At 39.6% G+C, this 26602-nt stretch overlaps 1 protein-coding gene across 2 annotated transcripts in view; it reads right to left on the minus strand.

Moving 5' to 3' along the window:
- The window catches only part of NYAP2 (neuronal tyrosine-phosphorylated phosphoinositide-3-kinase adaptor 2), a 152818-nt gene that overhangs the window by 118530 nt on the left and 7686 nt on the right, over positions 1-26602 (minus strand). For both annotated transcript variants that reach the window (XM_063338539.1, XM_063338538.1), the window contains exon 2: positions 26221-26463. In XM_063338539.1, coding sequence (XP_063194609.1) covers positions 26221-26426 — 206 coding nt within the window. In that variant the 5' untranslated portion in view covers positions 26427-26463. The remainder of the gene's footprint in view (positions 1-26220; positions 26464-26602) is intronic.

A 26602-nucleotide genomic window follows, 5' to 3' on the forward strand; every position in this document is an offset into this window, starting at 1 on the left:
GATGTCTGGTGCACAAGACATCTGATGCCCACAATAACAAAAAAACTGGGACATTAAACATACAGATGTAACTAGCAGTTTTATACCATATTCTACTTCCCCTCACAATAAAACAGCTCAGTATCACTTTGAAACAGACTAGAGTTAACTTTGTTAACTGCTGACAAAAAGGACTATTGCCTCAAAATTTACATCTCAAGAGCTGCTTAAGGAATACCTCATCAACTCCTTTTCATAACTCATCTACTCTCTCTAACGAAGAGAAAACTGAAAACTTGTTTCCAGTTGTTTTCTTACAGGCTAATGGAATTAAATGGCTTCTGTACTGAATGGCTGTCTGTCTCTGAATCCTCACTTAAGGAATTGTACCTCCATTTTACTTAGAGGTTTTCCATTATGAAGAACAAGCATGGCAAGACATAAAGGATGCAAATCAGTTTGAGACTCCTAAAATGGCCTCTGAGCCACCAGCTTCCAGCTTAAGATGACGAAGAAAAAAAAAAAATAATCAAAGGAGCATTACTCAGGAGTTACACAGGATATACCACACCGCTGCTACACAGGCTGAGTGAAAGGACCGATAGGCAGGGCATTGCAAAGCTGTTGTCTCCAGCATCCCTCACATGCCACCGTGGCCCCATCATATGTACAGCACAACCACAATCAGACACAGTCCCTTCTGTAAGTATTTCATAGTCTGAATAGAGGAAGGAGACAAAGAGGGGAGAAGTAAAGGAAAGCAGGTTTAATGACTTCCCTTAAGGTCATATTTCACAGAATGGTTCAGGTTGGAAGGAAGCTTAAAGATCATGTAGTTCCAACACCCCTGCCCTGCGGGGTTTCATAACAGTGTCAGGAAACAGCAGAAAATCCCTCTCTCCAAAGCCCTACTTTGGTAACTTTTTGCCCACGGTAGTGCTACTTATGGCAGGGGAGATCAAACAAGAGTCTCTCCAACCTTCTTCCTCTGGCCAACAGGATACTCCCCACACTTTAAGCTCTTGTCTGTCTTAAAAAGAGCTGAGGATTTCCTCACATAAGCTCAAGCCATCTTACTATAGACTTTTGAAACATATATATAGTTTCCAGGAGATATTTTTTATTATTATTTATCTCCCTGTTACCAACTCCCTTCCTCAATACCCTACTCCCCCGGAAACCAGGGGAATCTCAGTCTTCATGAAAAAGAAAGCATCAAAGAAGCACATGCAAAAATTCTGTTCAAGAAAAAAAAAAAAAAGAAAGAAAGGGAAGAAAAGAGGGACTGTTAGGCATAAAAACATCTCCTGAGGAAAATCTGTGCAGAACTGGACAACACTAGGAGTTTGGGTTTACAATTCTCAAGCAGAATAGACCCAACTGAACCACGCTTTGGTAGGCTTCTGATTGAAGATGTAAGCAGCTACAGACACACCAATGCTTTTGTGTTAAAAGCAGCAGTGGCAAAGCATGACATAAATATTCTTTGTCTCATACAGGAAAGGTATTCCATTTGCTTTGGGAACTATTCAATGTTATGTACTACCCTCTGACTTAAAAGTTGCATACCATAAGAAAATAAAACCAAACACTATGATCACATACGAACAATAACAAACACAAAAACAACTCATGGGTACTCTATAGGCTGAAATTTGTTTGCACAAATTATTCAGTGAGCACTTATGAATAATGAATGCATTGTGGAAATCACGATCAGCTTATGAATGATTTATGAACTGAAATATGGGATGAATTTGTCAGATAACCTTATTTTCCACAAATCACTCAACCATCTCTTATATTAAATGGTACCAACTAGTTTGCAAATAGCCCTACCTGCAAAATATAATCTCTGCTTTACATGGCATGAGAAGAGCTTTTTAAACAAAATTTCTGAAGACCTTGCATAATATCTGTCAAAGCTTTGTTCAAAAAACAAGTAATTAGCCAAAACCAATACTAATGCCATCCTATATTTTAATTACCAAAGGCTATAATGTGACAGTTTGGCACCTATCCTATCAATACCAAGTCTGCAAAGAGAATATGGGTGGAGATCACCTATCACAAAATACTTTACGGACTAGGAATAGTAATGCCAATCACAGTGCCTTTAAAATGAGTCATTATTTCTGAGTGAGTGTCTGGGAAAGAAAGAATAACTAAAACAACACAGTGGTGGTGAATGAACATGACCAGAAATTTAAAATAGTGAATTCTGAAGTATTTTAAAATGCATAGGAAATTAACTCAAACTTGACAGTTTATAACATAGCCTCATTGCTTGAAGATTTTGCTCTATAGCCAGTTTAACCAAGGAATCTGAAAGTAATTTATCGGTATATACAAAAGACTTACACAGAGTAGGTATCACTGGTACACAGAAACTGTCCTACTGGATCAGACCCAAAGACTAGCTAGCCTGTTCTCTTTGATGGCACCCAAGGTTTACAGAAAGCTGTGAAAAAAACAGCAGTAAGAAGCAAGATCTCCGTCATGCTCATAAACATCAGAAGGGCAAGCTGCTCCTCTTGGCCCAAGTCCTCCTTGGTGCCGGAGGTACAAGGAAGGTGCTATCACTGCATCCCTCCAGATCTCAGGCACTGCTTATCTCTGGCCCTTTCACAGCAGTCACGAGGCAAAATGAGACTCCTCTTGGTGCGCTCTTTTCCCAAGCTTCCCCACAGAGCTAGGAAAAAACTCGGCTAAGGGTGAATCAGGGAACATCCTTTCAAAAAGCATTGTGATTTTATGAGTAATCCCTCTAATGTACAGACAGCAGCGGGTTTAGCACACCATTACTGTCAAATGGCATGCAGGGCCTACTGCCTTAATTTAATGCTCTTGATTTGCTGAGTGAACACCAGGATGCAGAGAGCCTGCTAGCCATCGCACGCGATGTCAGCAGCCACTTTGGTTGCTCCTTCACAGCCTGTCACACCTTCAAAGAAAGGAGACGTGAAACAGCTGGCGTATGCATCAGTGTAAGGAGGAACAACTTCTCAGGTGGGATTTCATCTCCCTTGGGGTGGAACAACTCCACATGGTGGAAAGCCACTAATGATCACGCAGTGCTGAGATGAGAAAGGCAACTTGATTGTACTGTATTTGTTGCTTGCTTATGCAATTGTAAGGAAGGATTGCTGCAGTATTGCTAAAAGACCTGGTGTGCTTGTGACCTTTTGTTTTGCTTACTGCAATCTCTGACAGTTTCAGCAGCACAATGGTTCATAGCAAGCACCAAGTACTGAACTATTTATTTGGAGTACAAATGAATAATGAATAGGAGCTGAATCAGGACCCCTACATCAGCATTCCTACTCTAATAGCAGCAAAATGCAACAGGCTACTCACAAATAAACCATACAGAGATGAAAAAATAGCATTTCCCCAATGATTTATTGTAAATAAAGTTCAGGGATAAGTTCATCCCAAATGTTACTCCAGTAAATAAAGGAATATCTCTGATGTTAGCCCTCACTGCTTCAGGACAAATTGCGGGTTTGGGAGAAGTGGGAAAAGGTACTAATTAAAGATTTTTGGAAACAGTTAGAATCAATTTCTGGCTTCTCATCTGGACAAATACAATGAAATCAAAGCAGAAGCAAATTCAACATATTCCATAATGCTGCTTTGTTCTCTTTTTGTTTACAATTACCATCCCAAATCAACAGGTATTCTAACATGTTTGAGACATGGTTTTGTAATAGGATATATTATTAGCATGGTTAGGAAATGGTTCACTTGAGGCAGTTAGGAGAACAGACATACAAGCCTTTATTATAATTACAAAATTGTGAGGGTTTTTGACCATCAAGGTATTTTTCCAGTGTGGGTATAGTATGATCTGACCCCACACCCATCACACATTCACGTTAAAAAGCAACAAGAAGCATCAGCCCTCAAGGAAGAGGATAAAGACTAAACTGTCTTAACCGTTTCCTTCACGAGTAGGCATACAGGGCCTAAATGAATAGCAATAGAGCTGTTACAAGAAGTGGAAACTCCATCTTATGAAAAATGGTCCTATATCATGCCTTGTTGAGAAGACCTGTCTCCTTCTGTTGATTTGAGGTACTTCATAAATACAAAAAAAAAAAAAAAAAAAAAGAGGGAAATGCCAGAGACTGAGAACTCTACTCCAGAAACCTACTTACTTTAGGGTGAAAACTAAATTCTTAATAATCTATGCAAGGAGGTTCTAAAACTCCAGCAGAAGAAAACTGACTACTTTTAAGAATAAGCTCAATTTGCTCCTGAAAGCTTCATCAGCTTGTAAGAGACATTTGTTCAAAAGAATGCACAACTGGATCTCATGTTGCCCTTCCATGTCCAAATGAGTGGGCTCAGAGCAGGGTCTGAGCGCGTGCTGTAAAAGCCTTAGCCACCACAGGCTCAAGAATGCTCAGATTAGGATATGTTTCACCATTGCCCATGCACACACGCACAGAGAAATATGAAAAGGACTAAGAAAAGTGCATCACTTCAGCAGAAAGTATTGCAGAGAGACAAATGTGACCTAGCAGTGAAAGCAAAGCAACTATAAAGCTTTAGGTGAGGCAATTGGAGAGTATGAATCATCTAAGGAACTTTGCCACTGCTTGTCAAACAAATTATTCATCAAATTACTTCTGCTGGTATTTGACTGGTTCTAATAAATATCCCAAGCTTTAAAAAAACACAGTGGTAAAACAGAAAGATTAGATATGTTCATATCCTGTGGTCTCATAACCACAATGAAGAAACTGAGAACGCTTGGAAATTGAAGACACCACTGCGGAGGCAAAGAACCAATTTTGATCTAACCACCCGAAATTTGTTTTAGTTCAAACAAACAAAGAAAAAAAAGATTAATGTTTTGACTTCATGGAGAAGGAGAAAAAAATAGCAGGCAGTATATTTCTTTCTCAACCTGTCATGTCATGCTCACCCTTCTGAACAAGTTCCACTCACCTTAGCTATCCTAAGGCTACTGCAGCCTTTTAAACCAAAAGCTCTGGCAAGCGTGGACCATACAGAGACTTGCATTCCCTTGCAAATTCTAACACTAAGCTACTTACAGCCATACAGCAAACATTCGGGCAATCCTCCTCATCCAGGCACCTTCTGTTACAACTTTAGCACCCGGGTCATAAGGGTGGAGGCTTATATCCCACACATTGGGATATAGTGCAAAATTATACCTGAAAACTGCTGAATCTGAGCACCATCTGCTCATGAATGCAGCTGTGGTTTGCAGAGACAAGAGATACCCGATTTCACAAACCAAAACGTGACTATTGTATACTATAAAACCTTGCACTCACCAGAACTGCAACTCTCAACACACACATGAAACTTGTCAACACAACAATCAGTTCACAGGAACACTAAACAGGGAATATTTGCCATGTTTTGATTTTTACAGGTGGAGCTGATAGAAGGTTTCCATATACTACAGAGGACATGGGAGAGAGGACTTCCAGTTCCCAACCAAGAAATGGGAAGAGTGGGTTGTGGGACAGCAAATCGCCAACAGCACATATTATCTGATCACTCTGTTCCTTTTGTTTTGGCAGAAAAGAGCTGACAATTTCAGTTCCTCTATTCACTCTCTTTGTTCTCCCACTTCTGCTTCATTGACTTTAGTGGTGGAGTTTCTTCCACAAGGCTGACAGCAAGTACTATGAAACAAGTGGCACCTTGAATGGTTCATAAAGCACATTGAAATAAACATGGATCAACCGCTGTTGGCCTTCACGCAATCTTAGTCTATTAGGTGTACATTAATTCAGGCCCCCTTTTACTGTCTCTGGACTTTTGTATTGGATTAATCTAAGAAATACTGCTCAATTGCCCCTTATGCACTTCACTGAATGCCTACATGGTCACATTTTCTGCTCTCACCAGTGTAGGAACCACAGCAAACCCACCGGACAGAACAAGCAGCAAAGGGATCTGGCAGCCGTGGCACCTTGAAGGGAGAACACATACAGGTGATCATTTTAATCAAGCAGAATTAATGTTTTCAGGGTTTTTTTGGTTGGTTTGTTTCGTGTTTTTGTTGTTGTTTGGTTGTTTTTTTTGTTTTGTTTTTTGCATCGCTTAAGTATCACATTTATACCAGAGCTTATCTGGAATCTTCTGACAGGATACTTTATGTGAGGAAATTATGAAGGGTTTTGCTGCAAGCAAGACTTTCTGCAGCCTATGCCAGTTTTGATAGTGTTTTATGTTGAAAAACAACAACTTAAAAGTGAGCATATCCACTGAATCAGTATTCAGTGGTGACATTTGAAGTGTTTAACTTGTAGATGTTTCAACATGAAGTGACCTTTAATTTCAGTATTTTAAAATTACATATAGAAAAAGAAAAATGTGGACCTTGCCTTTTAAATTCATTTCACAGGGAAAAAAAACAAAACCAAACAACCCTGGTTTTGTTTTAGTTGGAAATTAAAAATTGGAAGATGTAGAATTTCCTACAGAGCAGAATTTTGAAAGTCTACATAACTCTTTTTCAGTTGATCACAATTCTTTTGTAGGAGGAAAACATGACTGTGGAGTTGAGAAAAAAAAATCTCATTGCAGACTTAATCATGAAGTAGTGATCTGTAGAGTGAGAAAGCGCAGAAAGACAATAGACACTGCATTATTATTTGCTACATTTGGTGATATTAGCCCAGGAGAATTCTAAACACTTGAAATATTTTTATTCTTATGCGATTTATCCTACGTGTTTCTTTGCCTTGCTTTGATCTCATCTTCTTCAAACCACCTTTTTCTCACCATTCTTGAGCTCTGTTCAGTAAGAAGAGAAAGTTGTAGGGATCTCTGCCTGCAGGTTTCAAGGCGCACAACTCCTATCAGCATCCTCTCGCTGGGCTGTTCAGATTAGAAATGGAAAAAGCAACATGATGGAATATTTCTGCCATAGTTGACAAGAATATGCGTGGGCCTGATCCGTTTTTCAGGCCTGATAAACAAGCAGCAGATAGGCTGACAGAAGCTTCTAGTGGAGATAATTTTTCAGACAAACAAGAAACTAAAAGACGAAGAGAAAAATTAGCCCAGCCTTCACAGCCTTATGCCTGCACTGCAACACACAGGCATACATCACTTACCCCTAACCCGATCTTCCCTCGTCTATCAAGAGGAAGAACACAAATGGCCTCCAGATCCTAACTTGGACAGAGGGCTGGTCTAGGCATCTGTAATGATGCAGCCATGCTCCTGGTGAGTTTGGGCAAGCTTTAAGGCCTGTGAGTGAAGCAGGGTGGGTACGTTAATAGGAATGCTTCCTGTCCTTGCCTTTAGAAGGGGCCATGATAAACAAGCAGAGCTCAATCTGAGAATCTGCTGCTTTGTTCAGCACATATTTTCTTGAGTTGTTGGCTTCAAAATGGAATTACCTTCACCTGCAACTTCCTGCTGCAGTATTTGGCTCTGCTTATGACTTGTAATGTCACTGGACTAATTCAGACACCATAGTAAGTGTTTCAAGCAGTATTTGTTTTGAAGAATTAAAATACCATGTCCTTGTTGTATCACAATACTGGAAAACACAATTATCTTCCCTAAGATCTCTGATCACATTTTGGAAATACTATTGTTACTGTAAAAATCAAGGTGATTAATCCATTACTTTTAAATCTACACCAGCCAGAAAGACCAAATGGGTCTGAAATAGAAAGAAAGTGGCACTTGCATTTTTGCTTATCACTTACTACTCCACTAGGTGAGCACAAGAGGTATTCACCTGCCCTCAGTTAGATTCCCTAATGTTCTCATCTTCAGCTTTCCATCAGGCATCAAAGCATAAAAGAGCAGAATCTGAACATGCCGTAACCTTCTGTGAATACTGGTCCTTTATACAACAAGCAGATCTGAGTTTCTTTTCCTTTTACATGGTAGCTGAATTCTCCAACGTATTCAAAAGCTAATACGCTGAGAGCCATCATGTTAAACAAAATAAAGATGACTGTGCACAACCTGTGTACAAACATTAAGTAGTCAGAGTTGCGTTCCAAGCACAACAAAACCCCCAACTCGTGCAGCAGGTATTTTTACTTAGTTAAGTAAAGTAGAACCTAGTAGCCTCCAACAGATGCCTGGACTTACTTGCAACTCCTGTTCTAAACACAGTTAATAAGAATCCAAAGAAAGCTCCTGAAGTTATGTTCTTAATTGTACAAATCCCCTTCCTTGGGGGCTGCAGGCCTATGCCAGGTGACAGCAGCTCCCTTCTGGAGCTACACGCAGTCGCACGCAGATGTAAAACGTTGGCTATAGTACTGAGAAGAACAACTCCATCTTGTGCCCTGGGTTCATACTCAGATGGGACTTGCAGCTGCCACAGAGGAGCTGAGCTGTAGAACTTGCCAACCAAGTCACCTCCTCGTAGCACTGTCTCCCAGGCTCCTGTAGTCCCCTGGCCTCCCTCCTTTCTGGCTCAGGGAGCAGGAGCCACTGCAACACTATTTATATACAAATCGGCTACTGCATGAGCAGTAAATCCAAGTACTGAGCAGCTGGTGGTTGCTCTGCCCAGTAAAACTTAACGTACTCAGAATAGGGACTGTCAGGTACAGTGAGCATGAAGGCTTGAGCTCAGGAAAGCACCTCTGCAGATCACACGGAATTTGACCACAAGCCATAGAAATGCTCAACACAAGTTAGTGCAACTTTGTGAAGCCAAACAGATACAATTAAGTACCAAAAAAATACAACAAATACATCCAGCATATTAAAGGCTATCAGGTACACTGACAGCTTTTTCCACCAAAAGCAAGAAAAAAATATCATGGTATAAATGAACATATGAAAGGATAAAAGATTTTTTTTTTTTTTTACATCATGCAAAAAAGTAATGGCAAAATATTGTTTATTTTAACTAACACAGAAGACGTACTATATACCATTTAAACATGAAACTGACCTTGCAGTGGAGGGTTTATCATGACTGTGTACAGCACTAGGGGACATGCTAGAAGAAAATGCTACTTAAATTATGCGTTATCTCATGAACTAGACTACTGCAGTTAATGTGTATATCCATAAACTGTTAATATGCATGGAAAAATTATTTACATTTCTTTAGTTAAATAAAAATATAAACAGCCATACATTCCACAAAAAAATTTAAGGTTTCTTGGAAATAAGTATCAACTGAAACGGCTGGTCCTCACAATAAAATTATGAAAGGCAGGATTATCACCAGTATCTCAAAACAGAAAACAGGCAAGGGAAAGACCCTCGCACATTAGTCATTCCAAGAATTTCAGTATCAAAGACATTTAGTTCCTTTTTCAGTTTTTACTTACACTACATCTCTATATTGAAACATGAGGGTGGAGAGTTGCTGATTACAGACAGCAAATTGTGTAGGAAAGCCGCGTGCCAAAGAACCAGCAAGGTACACATAGCATCACCTTATTCAGAGTGTCAACAACATCACCAGGGTGTTTATACCAGGCTTTTACAAAGCACTTTATAATATGAGGTCTACAATAAATATGCAGTTGTGATGACCTTGCCATTAAAGACTGAAAAAAGCCTTTTCCTCCCTCTTAGTTGCATGAAAGGGGCAAAAAAGGTGGAAAACAACCAACCTCCCTTTCTGCTTTTTGTCACTGCATTTCATTTGCTCTCAAAGAACACCCCAAAGTGACTCTGAAAAATGAAAAAGAGAAAAAAAGTTTAGGAGATTCAGACTGCTGTTCAAAGAGGGGTAAAAATTTCAGAATCAATTCTTTTTCATCCTCACAATTGTGTGTCTAGAAATTGAAATGTGTAAAGGAATATTATTTAAATGACACTTATTTTTTCCTCTTTACATGTTTAGTGTGGAGTAGAAAAAAATTCATCACACAACCAAAAAAAAAAGAAAAGGAAAAGAAACTAAAGTTGCAGCAAACCCTTTACGGAATGGCATCCTTACTCTTAGGGCTTTCTGCATCCAGACACAGCACATGGATGGTGGCGTTGCAGTCAAAACAGATCACCCAGCAACAAAGCTTTGCCGTCCTAGATTTCACTTGTGGAGACTCAGCTCCTTTTCTTAAGGCAGCATGCCATTTTGTCTATATTACACATGGGAGCCAACAGCGGATCTCTGGTACCCCAAAGAGAAAAGAAGCAACCACGAGAGAGCCCTTGCTGAGCTCCTGTGGCCTAGGAGACAGCTTTCCAGAACAGTCAGCAGGTGTCAGCAGGACAACTGGGACTTAATCCTTTGGCTACCCAATGCCAGCTTCCACTGTTGGATTGCTACCAGTGGAAGTTAGAAGAATGATCATTGTGAAGCAGGCCAATGTGCCTGCAGCTCTGTTGTTTCTGAGGCAGTCTTCAAAAGATGCGTTTCATCAGCCCTTAGCCAACACTCCTTTTGCAGCCACACGGATCAGAGAATGAGCAAGAGTAACATTAAGGGGCTGATACCATCTCCCTAAAACTCTGGTGTGCTTCCCTGAAAAGGTGGCTAGGAGGTCACAGGTCACCTGCATCTACAAAAAAAGGGCTTGGCAGGTAAATTTGTTCCGGGACGATTTTTCTGGCGAAGCGACCTGCAGTTTGGCTCTGCTGAAGCTTGGTGAAAACATCTACTTTTGTCTGTCCTGATGAAATTCAACAAACAGAAGGTTTCACAGCCCTCGCTGAAACAAAGTGCAGAGGCCAAAGACCACAATCCAGGACAACCTTCTGCCCAACCTTCCTGGAGCAACGTCCCACAAAACAGTAACGCACCTGCGTGAACATACTTTAGCACTACATTGCCAGAGCTACTGACTGAATACCAATTCAGATTTGAGCTTACTATTAGGCTGGTCATAAGTGCTTAGTCCTTCAGTATTGTGGCGAGTTCTTCAATTTTACAGCTAGTGTTTCACATTAGCTAAAAATAAGTCTTTATTTCCATTAAAGAGAAAGCAATGGAAGATGTTACCATTCCAAAAACAGAGGAAGAAACATCTGCTTCTCTCTTTTTACTGCCTGTGCTTAATTTACCAGATGCATACCCTTAAAACCAAGAAATGAATAGCTTAGGATGGCATAAATCTTATACTGTCTACATAATAGCCACAGTGACACAGAGAAATGTAAACTTCATTGTGGCACAAACCTAGTTAGCACCCAAAATAAATCGCAGCACTTACCTCAAAGTGCAAGCACAACACAAAACATTTTAGGAAAAGAAATATAAAATGAGTCAATGACTCATGCTGGCCAACCTTAACATCAGCATACATCAATAATGGAATCATAATACAGAAACACTGAACACTACTACTATTAACGTAAGAACATATAATTTTCAAGAAAGTGTAGCTGAAAGTCTTTTACTAGAAAAATACTATGTTTCTATATATTTCATTTTTTCACATTTTCTATATTATCAGTTAAAATACATGCAATGTATGGAGACTTTGGGAGTGAGAGGGAAATGAAAATAACTGATATTAAACATTTAGAAAAAAACCCACAGGTCAAACTCAGAGCTCTTGTGTCATTTTCAAATGCCCTTCTTAAAGCTGCATTTGACAACAAATTGTATTCGGCTTATTTTGTGCCTAGCTCAGAATTCAAGGCAGCCCACAGCTCTCGCCCTTCTAAGTGTTTGGGAATGGTAAACAAATTGGCAGATAATTACATGCTGTCTCTTAGCAACCTTAACTGTTTAGCAATGAAGTTATTGGGCTTTTTTTTTTCTGATGTATTCTGATAATGGCATTATTTCTACAAATTTTAGACCTAGTCTGGCAAACGCCTTTTGTACAGAACCTCCTGGATCAGCCCATCATTAAATGGCAGCAAAGATCAGCTAGTGAAAGCTACCATCTTGTTTATAACCTCTTGGGAAAACAATTTACCATAAACATATACTGAGGACAAATAAATGAGTAAGTAGGAAGAGGCTAGTCAAAATATTTTGTCATGAGCCTAAACAGCCTTTTCCACTGCTGTTAACTGTAAACAAATACAATATAGAAACCTGTGGTTTAAATACAAACCTTTAGATAGCAAAACTCCCAATTATTTAACTGAAGAAAGGAAAATTGAAATTCTGGGATAGAAGAGAGGTTTGGGTCAGTTTGTCAGAAAAGATTTGATTTCGGTAATCTTTTTTGAAAATGCAATCCTGCTCATAGGCATGGAGGAATTCTGAAAAGGCAGTTCTTTTCGCTGCACATGAAAGGGGAGATATTGCTGCCACCGCTCCGCTTCTGCAGACCTGGGATTACGCAGCAGTAGCAGACTGCTAGGAGCGGTTGTAAAAATCTTCACTACATTTCAGTGGTGTGCACAGGGCCTTTGTTCAGTGTCTTCCTAGGAAAGGAATGATCTCTAAGTTCTCGTTCCCTCTTAGTAATATCAGAGCAGGTATTAATAACAAAGCAGTTAAAGATGCTGAAAAATCAGTACTGTCATAAAATACAGTTAAAACAGTAACCTAAAATACCTTATCCTGCTGAAAGATTTTTTATTACACACCATCTTAAAATGTCTCCTCATACAAATGCTGATTTTGCATTAGAATCCTTGTACAATTGCTGGCAGAGATGCACGAATACACACTTCAGAAAAGAGTAACTTTCTTATCTATGTCCCTAATAACGAACATAATACTGCTGCTCTATTTAATGGCCAATTTATGTACAAGTACCTCTTTCAATTAATTCCCAAAGCAGGTTATTGCTCCCTTATCATGGATCATCTCCAAAATGGTAACCAAACAATAAACTCATTTGAAACAGAACACAAGGAACCAGCAGTCTCACTAAAGAGCATTAATTATAAGTCTTTGCACCTTGACTGATTACTTGGGAAATGAAGGTGAAAATCTGACAGACTGCAACTGGACATTGAAAATATATTTTCCTTAAGTTCAAAAGCAACACCATAAATCACAGAAATTATTAATTTCAGCACATGGACTTGAGAGTTGGTCTCTCTGTAATTCTTGGTAAATTGCACCTGCATAGCAGACATCGGAGACTAAATAACAGGGGTTTGGGGGGGGGAAATTACTAATTAAGACTAATACAGTCTTTTCAGAATGTTTTGTTGCTGTGCAGAGTGTTATTCTCCATTTTAGTGGAGAATATATATACACCTGGCGATGTATCTGGGCTCAAATGAAGTGCTTGCCACAAAACTAGGTTCCAACTAGATGAGAAAGAAAAACCATGCCACTTCAGCCAGGCATCCGACAGAGGAAAGGTAAAGAGAATGGGAAAGGGATTCCTTTCCACTGTGTGCTGTTTTGGTAGAGAATCAGTTTTCCGGCAGCTCCTCTCTGAGTACGCAGGCATGCTCCTTCTGAAGAACAGTGCCAGCGGGCAGCAGAGATGACACCAGCAGCAGCATACACCATGCCCGCCCTTTAGCAATGGAATTGGGACAGGACTGCATTTCTGCTCTTCTTTCTCCTTTGCACTGGGAACATTAAGGTGCAGACAAAAATACTCGCTCAATACCAGCCCCACCTCTTAACTTCTCTTTGCTCACCGCCACTCATTCCCTTCAGATTGCAGCCCCTCAAATTTGCTAATCAAGCACCACACATAACTTATCTTAAACAAGCAAAGTTCGGAAAACCTTGTATCAGGCTACATTTTGCTGGGTGAGGAGCTAGAGATCATTGTTGTCATCATCATCAGGTGTAAGAGGAAGTATGTTAAAGCAGCAAGGAGGCAAAGGTGTTTTCAGGCAAATGTTTTGGGAATGCTTTGTCGATACTGGAACGGAACAAGGTTTTTTTTGCTCTGTCATTTACTCTCCTGAAATATAGTAAAAGCTCACAGGAGGTGACAGCAGAAAACATGACCAAAAAAAGGCAGTATATTGTTCACTCAACTTCACCAAAGAGCTTCTTAATTTCTAATTTAAAAAAGTTAAAAACACACCACTATTTTATCTTCGCACATAGATTTTTTTTTTCCAAATGAAAGACAAACAGAGTCTTGTCAACCTTCACCCATTTTTTAAAAACTCAACACAGAACTGAAGAGGAGAGGAAGGAACTCAGGCAAGATGATGCTGATGAAAACACTACGATGCTCAAATACAGTTCCCCTTTAAAAAGCTGCCAGGGCTAGAGCAGTCACATGGCAAAACGGTGCGTGTCTGGGTCTGTGCGTGCCTGTTTAATAAGCCATGAAGCTCTTTGGCCGAACTAGCGCGTGTGTCATGTGATACAGGGGTTGCCATGGCAAGTACATATGCAGTTCTTGATCTGCTTCATCACAGACGTAGCAGAATTCAGATTAACAATGCAGGGATACGATTTCCTAGGGAAAAAAGCTGCGCTTTGCTCAGCGTAACAGTTTGTATGTACAGCTGAAACAATTTAAATTATCTGTGAAATGGTATTTGCGATATGCTGATTAAGAACTTTTAATCTCAAAACAATAAGCCATGTAACGCAAACACTATCAGTTCAGTCTTTGAATGCAGCAATATATTTAGCATATGTTGCAGTACATGAATTTCAGTATACTTTTCCATTTAAATACACAGAAAATTCTATTTCTGCTTCAGCCCTCAAAACACAGATATAACTGGTAGAGAGAGGAACAGGGAAAATTTTTCCAGCAAAATAATAAAAAAAAATGTCACACCAGCTCTAAAATTCAGTCATTGCTTTTTTTATGTGGTAATCCACAGGCTGACAACACAAGAGATTCCTGTGAAAGATGTTCTTGACACTGAGGTAGAAAACATATCATCAGAGTTTTAACATCTGGTACCAAAATTAAGCAGCTTGCTAATGCAACATGCTGATGAAGACCTGCATCATGTGGGCTGCTGTTCCTAGCTCGGTGACAGGATGGCGTGGTTTGGGCCGGGTTGGCCAATGACAAGATGACAGATGCTCTCCCCAACCTCTTGCTCCAAGGAGAGAAAGAAGAGAGATAAAGAGATTTTAGGGTTCAGAAAAACCTAAACTAATGTAATGAAATAATAATAAAATAAAAAAGGAAATAATGAAATAGATACAATATATACAAAGATATACAAAACCGTACCAAGCTCCCAGGCAGATGTCACCAGCAGGCACTGGGGAAGTTCCAGACTGGACTCAGTGACAAATGGGAACTGGAACACACTAACCAGGATCAAAGGCAGATAAGCAGACAGGGTCCTCCTTGGGCATCAGTCATCAAAGAAAGAGAGTCATTGAAGAAGAGTCCATTGGAGACTACTTCAATCCCTCAGTTTGCATACTGAGCACAGCAGATGGGATGGATGTGACCGATTGGTCAGTTTGGGTCACTTGTCCTATCCCCTCCTCCCCACAGGTGCTACCCCTCCATGGGGTAAACACCCAACTCAGCTGACCCTGGCTGACACAGCAATGAGTGTGAGCAAGAGCCTCCCACTGAACAGAAAGTTGGCTCTGCTCCACCCCAAACCAGGACACAGGATATGGCTGGAGCTACTTGCAAACACAAAGCCAGGTTAATAGAGATGATTCTGTTCCTGTAGGGGCAGCCATAGGACTGTTTGACCTGACTGAGGTCGGTTGCAACAAGGCACGCTGTTCCCGCACTTTTAGGAACCTCACTATGGTGCCAGGATCTACCATGAAATGCCCAAGGGCCTTCAGCATATCTTGACCTTCAGCATTTAATACAAGTTCAGGTGATTTTCATATGTACTACTGCTCCAAAAGAAAAGGTATCCAAGTGCTGAAATAATTTCTGATACTACAGAATCAACAACCTTCAAGCAAAAAATTACAAGGAGCCTAACTACAAAGAGTGAGCGCCCAAGCCTCTGAGCAATTATGTAAAAGCAGGCAGACCTCAATGCAATTAGAATTTTTAATAAAAGTTAGCCCTTTGTCTCTGTGCTGAAGTACTCGAAAACAGATAACCGTATTGAAAAGACAATTGATTCTCTCTGTGTTTCCTTCCAGCAAGAAAACAAAATAAAAATTAAGTTTGAGTTAAAGCCAAATGGATTCCCTGCTGCCCCTACACTGGCTTCCAAACTTTTCCATCACTTACCTGGGGCTGGTCTCAAAACCTATGGCACCATTCATGCCTGTAATGATTACCAACTCAGGGCACGTGGAAGTGTAGAGCTCTCCCAACAAGACATTGCTTTGTTCTTTCCCTTTACTAGAATATAACGTGTTGGGGCTTCATGGGTTAATTTCAGATCCTTCTCTTTTTTAACCTTATGCATCTTACTCCACTTAGATTCTCCAGGTCCCCATACACATCTTTCTTCCACTGTGTATCATAGGTTTTCCTCCAATAGCAATAAAAGGGAAAATCTCCATTGCAGATCACTTGCTGATTTAAAGGAATCAGAATACTAAAACACAAAACATTGCTCCAGGATTTCCTCTCCATTAGAGTGGGCTGCATTTAGTGTTGATTGTTATTATTTTTAATCAGATGTTCATAAAATTGAAGACCTGCATCACTACTGATCCAATCAAAATGTTTCTCCCATAACAAAATTGCAGAACAGATTATAGGGATTTTTACTGAAACTACCTTGAGTCTCTCTGCTTATTGAAGGTAAATACAAAAACCTAACCACTAAAATATTGGATGCAGTTTCAAGATACAAATAACTGATTTTGTTGTGCTACTTGGGTTTGTTTACTACGAAATTGCTGACATCTCTCTCAAGTTCATCTCATTACCAAAAATCAGAAAAATGAGATCACTAGTCAGAGCTCCTACTAATGTGATTTTGGTGTTAGAAAACTATTTTTTTAATTAGCCTCTCTTTGTTTACTTGTTGCACATTGTGTCGGGCTGCAGGATTGTCTCATGTCAGAGTTACAAAGCTGAGCGTAACATAAATAACTTCTCACATCCCCCAGTACCTCTACTTCAGCCTGAGATCTCTGCAGACAGCAGGAATTTGCTTCTCCATAGCTGCACGCAGAGAAGCAAAACAAACTTTACGTTTAATTATAGGAAATTATTCTCTAGATGGGCTACATTTTTAAACAATCGCTTTTGCAATACTAAAGGACTCGGCAGTTTCCTTTTGTCTTTAAAGATTCAATTAAAAGTATGTTTCAGAAATTAAATTACAGCATGAAATTAGCTAAGGGTATGAAATACTGCATTTGCCCTAGCATTCAGGGAAAGGCTCTACAAAGCAATTCACTTAATGGCTCCTAACATGTGATCTCAACTTAATAACTAAAGTGCCCTCAGCTAGCAGAGGATCTACTGGTGAGATACGCCCTATATAATCCACCCAAAGGAGAAATGGATTAAACTCAGGTAAACCTCATTAATTTATGGTAAACCCTATAGTTACTCTCAGTTTTGATCTTTTAAAATGTTACAGTTTTGTCCAGTAACACTCCTGTTGACAGGAATATTTCTGTGGATTTTAGCTGGCTGTGGCCCTCTCAATCTTGACACATTCCAGAAACATCTGCCAGAGTCTGTTGGACGCATTTGTTTCTCTCTAGCTTTCAGAGAGTACTGTGGGATGTAATTCATCACAACCACTGGGGATACACTTCAGTTTATTCTTTGCTGTACTAATATAGGGAAGGAAATGAGCAGTCCCCTAACTCTTCAGCTGTCCCTTTAGTCACCTGTTGGGTACAATTTCAGCTCATGCTGTGAGCCGCTTTGTGCTGCATGTGCGCACCGGGTTAGTGTTTCAGAGGAATCTATTTTCCATTTGGGGTCCTCGGGTTCTGTGCAATAAAAAAATAAAATAAAAAGCAGTTCCACTTATGATTGCCTTCTGCGGGACTAAAGCAGCTCACTTTCGCAGGCTGCCGGCAGCTGGCACGGGGAGCTGCAGTGTCCTACACCAGCAGCACCCAGCACAGGCAGCCCCCAGCCGAGCGGGGCTGTCGCCAGCGCTGAGTGGTGCCCACTCCCTGCCAGCCCCCCCGCTGCCCCTCGGCACAGGGGATGCCTGCTGGCTCTGCGTTCTTGAAGGAAGGCCCTGTGCTAAGGACACACTTGAAATGGTGGTTTGGTTTTTTTCTTTCAGTTGGTTGGTTTTGTGGTAGTGTTTTGTTTTTCTGGGGTTTTTAAAAATATTTTGAAGCAGATTTAGGATTACAAGTCAAACTAGAGTGGAAAGCCAGAAGGAAAAATAGAGAGTCTCAAATTAATCATAAAACCTACAGCTAGTAATGTCTCTGCAATCCATTTCTTCTCCAATTTCTCCTTACTCCCATTTTAATCCAATCACATGAAAACCTCATCAGGGCGTGTGCACATTCCTGTTTCCGTACAAGTGTTAGCCACTGATCTAGCATAACTCGGCAACAAGATGCCCATCACCAGACGTTTCTGTTGCAGAGGTGGCCTGTGCTGACATTCTCTGCTTTCAGGGGTATACCCAAGAGCAGACTTCTCTTCTTCAGGCTGAGAAGTAAACATCCCAATTAAATTTCTAAGCACCATACTATGTTTGTGCTTTGCTGTGGAGCGAAATAAATAAATAAAAAAAGCACGTGTAACCTGTCAGAAGGGTGCTGAGAAGAAGAATATGCAAAGGGAACAAACGCCTGCCAGCTGGGTGGGGCATGAAGTAATCTTTATTATTATTAACAACAGCAAAATCCAGCTGTGATTTATGGCCCTGGAAAGAGCAATGCACCGAGCTGTTCCACTCAAAGAACATGTTTGTTTTCCTTTGACTGTATGAACAGGTATTGTTAAACAATGGATATTCCTGAAGGCACAGAGTCACTCATACTATTCTAATGCTAGCAGAGACCTTCAGTTCCGCGGGGTTCTCAGACCAGTGCTGCATGTTCCCAGTGCGTATTACAGACAGTTTTGGCAGAATTTGCAAAGTGCATGTGGCTGAACCTGCATGAACATGTAGGAGTGTGGCTTGCTGCAATTTTGCTACTTATGGGTCATGAGATTACTTTCTCCACGTCTTCTGTACTAGCGTTTGTCCTTCAGGTTGTAACATGAGTTCTCAATTCATGTCACAGGCAATTACAACATTTGTCAGGTGTCAGTGAACTTCAGCATGGAGTACTTTTTGGTTACTGGAAGCCTTGAACCAGAACAGATCTATGCTTCAATTTTGCCAGTAGTCCTAGGCTAGATTTTATTAATGTTACAGGGCATACTAATTGTGCTGTTTTACTCAATGTATTTTTCCATTAATGAAGTCCATCCTAGATTATTGATAAAGACTCCATCTGGGCATGCTTCAAAACATTCTTATTTTTTTTAATCCAGTCTTCACAATAACAGTTTTGATTTATTTCTGCTTTACTCTATCAATTTCATAATATACTTGAAGACATTTTCCAAACAAACGGAAATCTTTGACGAGAAAGAGCAGCACCACCAGATCCCTAGTGTGTTGTGCAAAATATCCACTTCCCCACAGCTCTACATGCATCTCTGTCTTGCTAATGCAGGCTTTTTGGTTAGAGACAGTATTGGATAATATTAACTATCAGGTTAAAATTGCAATCCCACATCCTATAGTTAAAGAGTAATAAAGAGATAGTGAGGAAAAAACCCATGGAAATAAAAATGGAACGGGAATGAATAATTAAAAACTGGACATTCAGATCCATATGCCCCCCAGCATCTTTCAGCAATGGTATGTCAAGGACTGTCTCACAGTGGCACAACAGACCTCCTCCAGAATGACTCAGTCTGCCGAGGAGGCCCAGCCCGTAGGTTGTATGTACACGTGCCCAAATGGAAATGGAACAAGGCCAGTTCACTCATTTACACAGGTGGTGAGACAGCCTCCTGTCTCCAATAACCAATAACATGGATCCACTTAGACTGGATTTTAACAAGAAAAGGGATCTGTAACCCATTAAGATGTTCTCTGCGCTGTCTATGACCCCACACTTCTAATTACGCTTTTAAATATAGCAAATGTATCCTGAGCAAAAATGCATCCACTTCCATAGTGGCCAATATATGTCTGAGCAATTTGCGGAATGAGGAAGGGGAAGAGATCATGTAACTTCCCCAAAGAAGAGTAAAAGTTGTAGGCAGGAGCCCTAAAATCATGGAAGATTTATTGAAAATAACATCAAGATTTAAATACCAAACTGAAAATGATTTGTGATTTAATTTCCTTGGTACTTGGAATTCCCAAGCAGGCTATCAGTCTCTACAATAAATTTTAAATGACATTTGTGGCATGACTGTCCTAAAATAAAACTTCTCAGAATAACAGCAACAGTATTATAATATAGTTTGCATTGTGTCTGTTGTTTATTTTGTGTGGCAATAATACAGGCGGCCATATGGATATGAGCATTTGGAAGGGAGGATTTGTTGGCTAGAGCATCACATCTGTTTACTTATAAATGCAACAAAAATACATTTGGAGGTCACTGACTGCACAACCATTTTACTTACTCTTGAGGAAAACAAAAAAACCCAACTATCAATGCTACTCTTTCTACATCAATCCAACTTCAAAAGAGATCTTATGATAGTTTCATGAGAAAAAGGTTTTGAAATCATACTAAAATTAGTCTCTATCACACCTCATCAGCCACTTCCACCATAAAGGTTATTTATCACAGCAATAATTTAATCTAGGATGAAATGGGTATGCAACATGTCTGGGAGGAAGATGATAAAAACAACCACTGCCACAGTTAAGCTTCCTTATAACACATACCCTTTGATTAAAGGGGCATATATGACTGACCTCATATCCAAAAAAATCACATTCACTGAGAGAACTCAGATTTGAATTAAAAAAAAAACAAAAACAAAAAAAACAACAAACCACAAAAAACAGCACAACACAAAACCACAAAAAAACCCAGCACTGAAACACCAAACCAGTAACAACAGGTTCACAAATTTGTAATTTATAACATTTCAATAATGTGCTTGCAGGTATTTCAAGTGAGCGCCTCACCATGATCTGAAACATTTATTGCACTTCCTTCACATTTTTCATGAGTTCTGGCTGTAAGCATATTGTAATCTAGTAGGCATAAGTATTCCTGCAAATAATGAAATGTGTAGTTCACTATGGAAAATTTCAACTACAGAGAAATGTTCAGAAAAAGAAGAAACAGTACTTCAAGCATTTTTTTTTACCTAAAGTATTTTTCTGATTTCAAGACATTGTTATAATGAAATAATATTCATAACGTTTATAATGTTATAATGTTTATAATGTTAATAATGTTCATAATGAAATTATTTTATTTAGGTTATTTTTTAGTTTGGTAGAAATCTTTTGGTAGAAACACCTCAGCATGTCCATACACTCTAAGATTACACGTTTTCTCAGCTGAACGGAGCTTTTGGCATAATCCCATGTATAGAAATATTTTTATATTTGCTTGCTGTTGCCCACGCTTGATAACACTTAACTTTTAGCTGAAGGACACATAACTCATGTCCTGTTTACAAAGGAACCTAAGGACAGAAACTACAGAAAACTACAGACACATAATACCCAAATTCAATTCCTTCCACAACCTTAAAAATAAAAATAGAGCAAGAGAAAAATATGATCTTACTTTTGCCGATGGGTTAGTCTTCAATATTTCATTTGCCAAAGGAAGGAGAGGTTAGGATGACAGCTGGTCATTACAATTCCTTCTTTATTACAAGAGCTTAACTCTGCCACTGGCTGGCTGGCCCATTTCTGCTAGCTTTAGCAGAGAACAGTGCTCCTAAAAGCTCCTCCTCTTGACAGCATCTGTCTGGATACTTCCCTCAACAAGCAGAAACAAGGCTTTCCACAGAGCCATTTAGGTGCTGGGAACGAGCTACGTGTAAGGGAAACCACTAGAAGTAGAAATTAATATTTTGATGGCTAAGTCCAGGATTTGGCAGGTAGAAATTCATGCCCACTAACACCCTCAGCTTTACACCAGAGCGGTGTAACAAATCCAAATGACAACTTCCCCAGCAGAAACAGTAGTTTGAATGACACCGAAAACCAAGCAGCCAGGACTTTGAAAGCATACATCTCCTATGAAAGTGTACAACCCCAGCCACTCCCTATGATTAATGCAACATGCCTTGGCCTTCAGAGGAGGGGGAGGGTTCTTTTTTTTTTTTTTTCTTACCAAGATTTAACATTTATACAATTAAAAAAAGCGCTGCTGAAGTATCCACGCAGGACTACGTATAATAGATATAAAGTATCTAAATATATGTATTTCAATTATGGATGAGTCAGAAAGCAACTGCTCATTCTAACAGATGCCCTACGTAGACTCAAAATACTCACCTTTTCCCTGGCACCCATAACAGCTGAGGCAAACCTACCTTCTGTTCCCAGAAATGCTGCCTACGGCAGATATTGTATCACGGCAAACGTACATCTCACAGTACTGCAACTTTATTGCCAGTGAAAATGATACTGCTTCATAACTTTATTTGCAATTTATAAGCTCTGTGGGCAATGTGCCAGCATGTTCTCTTGGTCTGGACACAGCCGCCTGAACAGACGATGATCAAGTAGTGAGACCAGACAAATAAAAGATGGAAGAAAAAAGGTCTAAAAATTAGGCCCAAAATATATATACTAACGTATTTATTGTGGCTTACTCTCAGCTACTAATCAGCACATTAACCTTATTTTCTCTGCATGATCGCTAAATACCATACTAAAATTAGGTCAGAAATTCAGATCAGATCAGCTGACTCAGCCCGCAAGATCAGACAAAGACTAGTTGCTGTTTTTTCCCCAATCCAACACGATGTGTTTTATCCCCTGCAATGTGTGATAGATCCATACATTTTTCCCCACAATTAACCTATCAGAATGACACACGATGAGATAGCAATCGCACTGAATGTACAGCAGTGCTACTGAAGAAACACAACATTATGCATCCTTAGGAAGGCAAAACATACAATCAAATGCCTTTTTTTTTTTTAAGGTCATTTTTCAGATCTTGTTTCCAAACTGCTCAGACTAATGAATTTCAATAAACTTTTAAGTCATTCAGCATGGTTATGAGATGATTTAGGTAAATAACAGCTGCTTCCAAGTAGTGTTGTGTGTGAATACCACCACTTTATTAGAGAATAAATTACTCATTATTATGTTGTTAATATACACGATCAGCCTTCTTCTAAAAGAGACCATCTGAACACTAAAATCGAATAGCTTCTCCAAAAATTCAATAATTGGACTATTAGGTAATTTTCAGTAGGTGCCAAAGACTTTTAGCTGCTTTACTTTGATTCCTACAAGCAAAAGAAAAGTGTTTGCTGGAACCCCCTCTCCTACTCAAAATCTACCTGCGATTAATCACAGGGGATGACTCCCTTGTTGCTAAGGAGATTGTTTTCAGCTCTTGGGAGTCTCCAGACTGGTAGCACTGTTATCAGTGCACATGCGCACCACTTGCTATCTAGGCCACGCTATCAGGAATTACAGATAGTATAAATACCTGCCAAGATAAAGTAAAGATATAAGGAAAATAGTACAGAACAAAGAAGAAATCAATAACCCTGTCCGCTGTGTTGCAATAGACAACAATGGTCTTGGATGAATCTCTGGAGGTTACTACAGGGAGCAGACTCAATTGCAATCAGCCTAAGTGACTTCAGACATCATGGTTCCTTTAGTCAAATCAGATGTTCTCCCTTAGTCTGCTATTGCTTTTAGTTTTCCTAATTGAGGGCTGATCATAAATATCTCATTTTACCTCTCCAAGTTTACACAAGAAAAAAAGACACGAATACAGCGTTTTCCAAGATTTCGTAAGGTGTTTTTCCTACTTTCTTTTTTCAGATGTATATTGTTTACCCCCTCAATATTACTGAGACAACCCAAGTGGGGAGGGGGTAGAAGGGACCACCTTTAGCACCTTTTAGAAGGGACCACCATCACGCATGGCCTGCCACAGAAGAACGCTATATCCAGAAATCTTGATGCCTCCGATTCGTGTACATATACATGCTATTCCTCTGATAAACCCATTATATTGCTGGTAATCTTCCTTATGTCTTCTGACTCTGTATCTGGGGAGCACAGCACTGTTCTCAGTGATTTCAGCTTAGCATGAACAAGAATTTCGTGGTTTGGCTAAGCCCTAAATCATCTGCACTATCCAGAGCTCTTCATCAAATCACTGTGCCAAGATCAATAAATAAAACCACACAAACCAACCACAAGGTAGGAAATACTGTTACCGCCATTCAGATTCAGTAGAGAAACTTGGCTAGACGACTATAAAGAACCAGGTAGGTCCACAACTTACTCTCTCATGCCCCAAGAAACTTATTCATAACAAAACCTGTTCTGGCACTTAGTGACCTTTACGGTCACACATACTAAAGTGCATGTAAACAGGTTAGCCAAAGCACAGCCTAATTAGCTGTCAGCTCTGAAGACTATATTCTGAATACATCTGTATACGTTGACAGTTTAACATAGCTTATCACCAAATGAAGAAGTTGCAACAAGGACTGGGGAATTTATTTTTCCAGCTAATCCTAAATTAATCAAATAGTGAAGTTTCAATAAATTCAAAATATTTACAAATTTGGTGTTTTGTTTTGTTTTTTTAATTATTTTCCTTACTGGGGAAGAGCCAGCCATGTAAGATGACAAAGTACTCTTCATCTCACTACTTTAAAACAGCAGTTTATTGACTAGCACTTTTATATGTGCTTACTTAGCAGATGAGACAGATTCAAATTCTTCCTCTGCTTCATGTAAGAGAACTTAACTTCCCTCTCCATCATATTAAGAAACATTTTGAGGTGGGTCTCACTACTGTTTCCTCTTGGATGGTTTGCAGTTTATGTAGCTGTTCAGTAATCTAAAGAGAGAGATGAACACTAAACAAAGATGGCAAGAATGAAACAAAAGGCATATCCAGCATAAATCAAAACAAACAAAAAAAAAACCCCTCCTACATTAATCTGCTGCAAGGAAAAACATTTTCTCTCATGAAATTGTGTGTAGTATAGCTCCTGCTACAAGCAGCCTATGCCTTTGACTCCTCAATAGTTTGAATCCCCCTAAACATCACCCAAAAGCTGAGCTGACAAGATAATAGTCCAGAAGGTTCCAAAACACACATTGCTTGGAAGCCATCAGATGGCTGTCATTATTCACCTTAGTTTCACATTAGTCTTATCCTCCCAACAAAATTAGTGACAATCCAAAAAATTTTACTTCCTGGAACGTAAAAGCAGCCATAATTTTGCTTTACATTGCTGCGTCTTCCTCCTCTGTCAAACCGTATGTGCTGCTCTTTTGCTTTAAACGTTCCATCAAAATTACCAGACTACCGAGGCGTTGCTGGAACATTCCCAGCACAGCATGTCTGTTATACCTGGATGTACAGTACCCAAGACGTAGCATAAAATTTAATCACTTAAACTGAAATACAGGATATTCACGCCAGGGGAAAAAATTCAAAGGACCTCCTAACAGTTTGTGCTCAAGCTATCCATTTGCATATGAAAGTTTAGCATTTGGATGATTTATCTGTATTACACAATTTGTCCCTCTTCTCAAGAAAATGCAATTTTTTTTAATGTGCAAATGCGTATATAATAAATATTTATATCTATGCCATTCAACCTTCTTTTCCTCTCTATGAGGCTGCAGAGATTTCATTGCTATCCATTGGCACAAGAGGCCAGGTCATCCAAGTGCTCCTCTCATTAACTGTCAATTAAAATTGTTGGAATTGTTCAAGAAGAGCCATTACAGGGTTCTACCCATCAGGGGCTTGATCCATTTTCCTTTAAATGATTGCAATATTTTTACTGACTTCAGAGCGTGAGAATGGTGAGGAAATGACAAATAACAGACATGATTTTTGTAAAACCTCTGAAGCAATTAAAGATCTTTGAAAATTTACCAGATTTAAAACATCAACTCGAGGACAGTCTATTTTGATCTGTGAGGCTGTCCCTGTCTTGCAAGAGCTCAGACCAATGCATCTTTGCACAAAGGACACACTGCATCTAAAAGCACTGAGTGGGTAAGGACCATTAGAGCTACATCTCCTGTTCCTAACACCTAAACTTTTTGTTGCGACTCAGACATGCTGAAGATGCCACACGTGCTCAAACTGAATACGTTTGGGTGGGAATACTCTCTTCCACTGAGGGAGGTAGAACCATTCAGCATCATGCCTACACAATGTAAAACACATGCAGTTAGGAGCCTGACATAGGCCGATGGTTTGTATTGCTTTTACCAGCAAACTACTTAGAAATCAATCAGTCTACACATATTTACCATATCTGAGAACAAGCCCCTCACTGTTCATTCATTCTGCCAGACCACTCATCTTTTTATCAAAATATTTACCGTTTTATTGCTTCTTCTTGTTTTCGGCGTTTTTCACTCTTTTCTTTCAAGTAAGCCAGGTTTGTTTCATTCCTCATGCGATCATTCTCTCGAGCAATGTCTGATGCATTCTGTATAACCAAGCCATCATAGGCCTTCATCCCCATATCTTCAATATACTGGAGAAAAGCGCCCAAAGTGACCTCCTCCTGATTAGAACTCATCATCTTGCAGGAGATAATGAACAAAGGAAAGCAACGTTTCCTGCAGGTTGAAAAACACATAATACCTTAATCAGTAGGAAAATAGCTTATGGTTTACGACAGCAAGATTGTGTCAATTGTAATTAACATCTCTGTAAGAGACAATTTTTTAGACTTTCTCCTGTCTAAAGGATAATAAA

Source organism: Chroicocephalus ridibundus, chromosome 6 (assembly GCF_963924245.1).
Source record: "Chroicocephalus ridibundus chromosome 6, bChrRid1.1, whole genome shotgun sequence".
Classification (NCBI taxonomy): domain Eukaryota; kingdom Metazoa; phylum Chordata; class Aves; order Charadriiformes; family Laridae; genus Chroicocephalus; species Chroicocephalus ridibundus.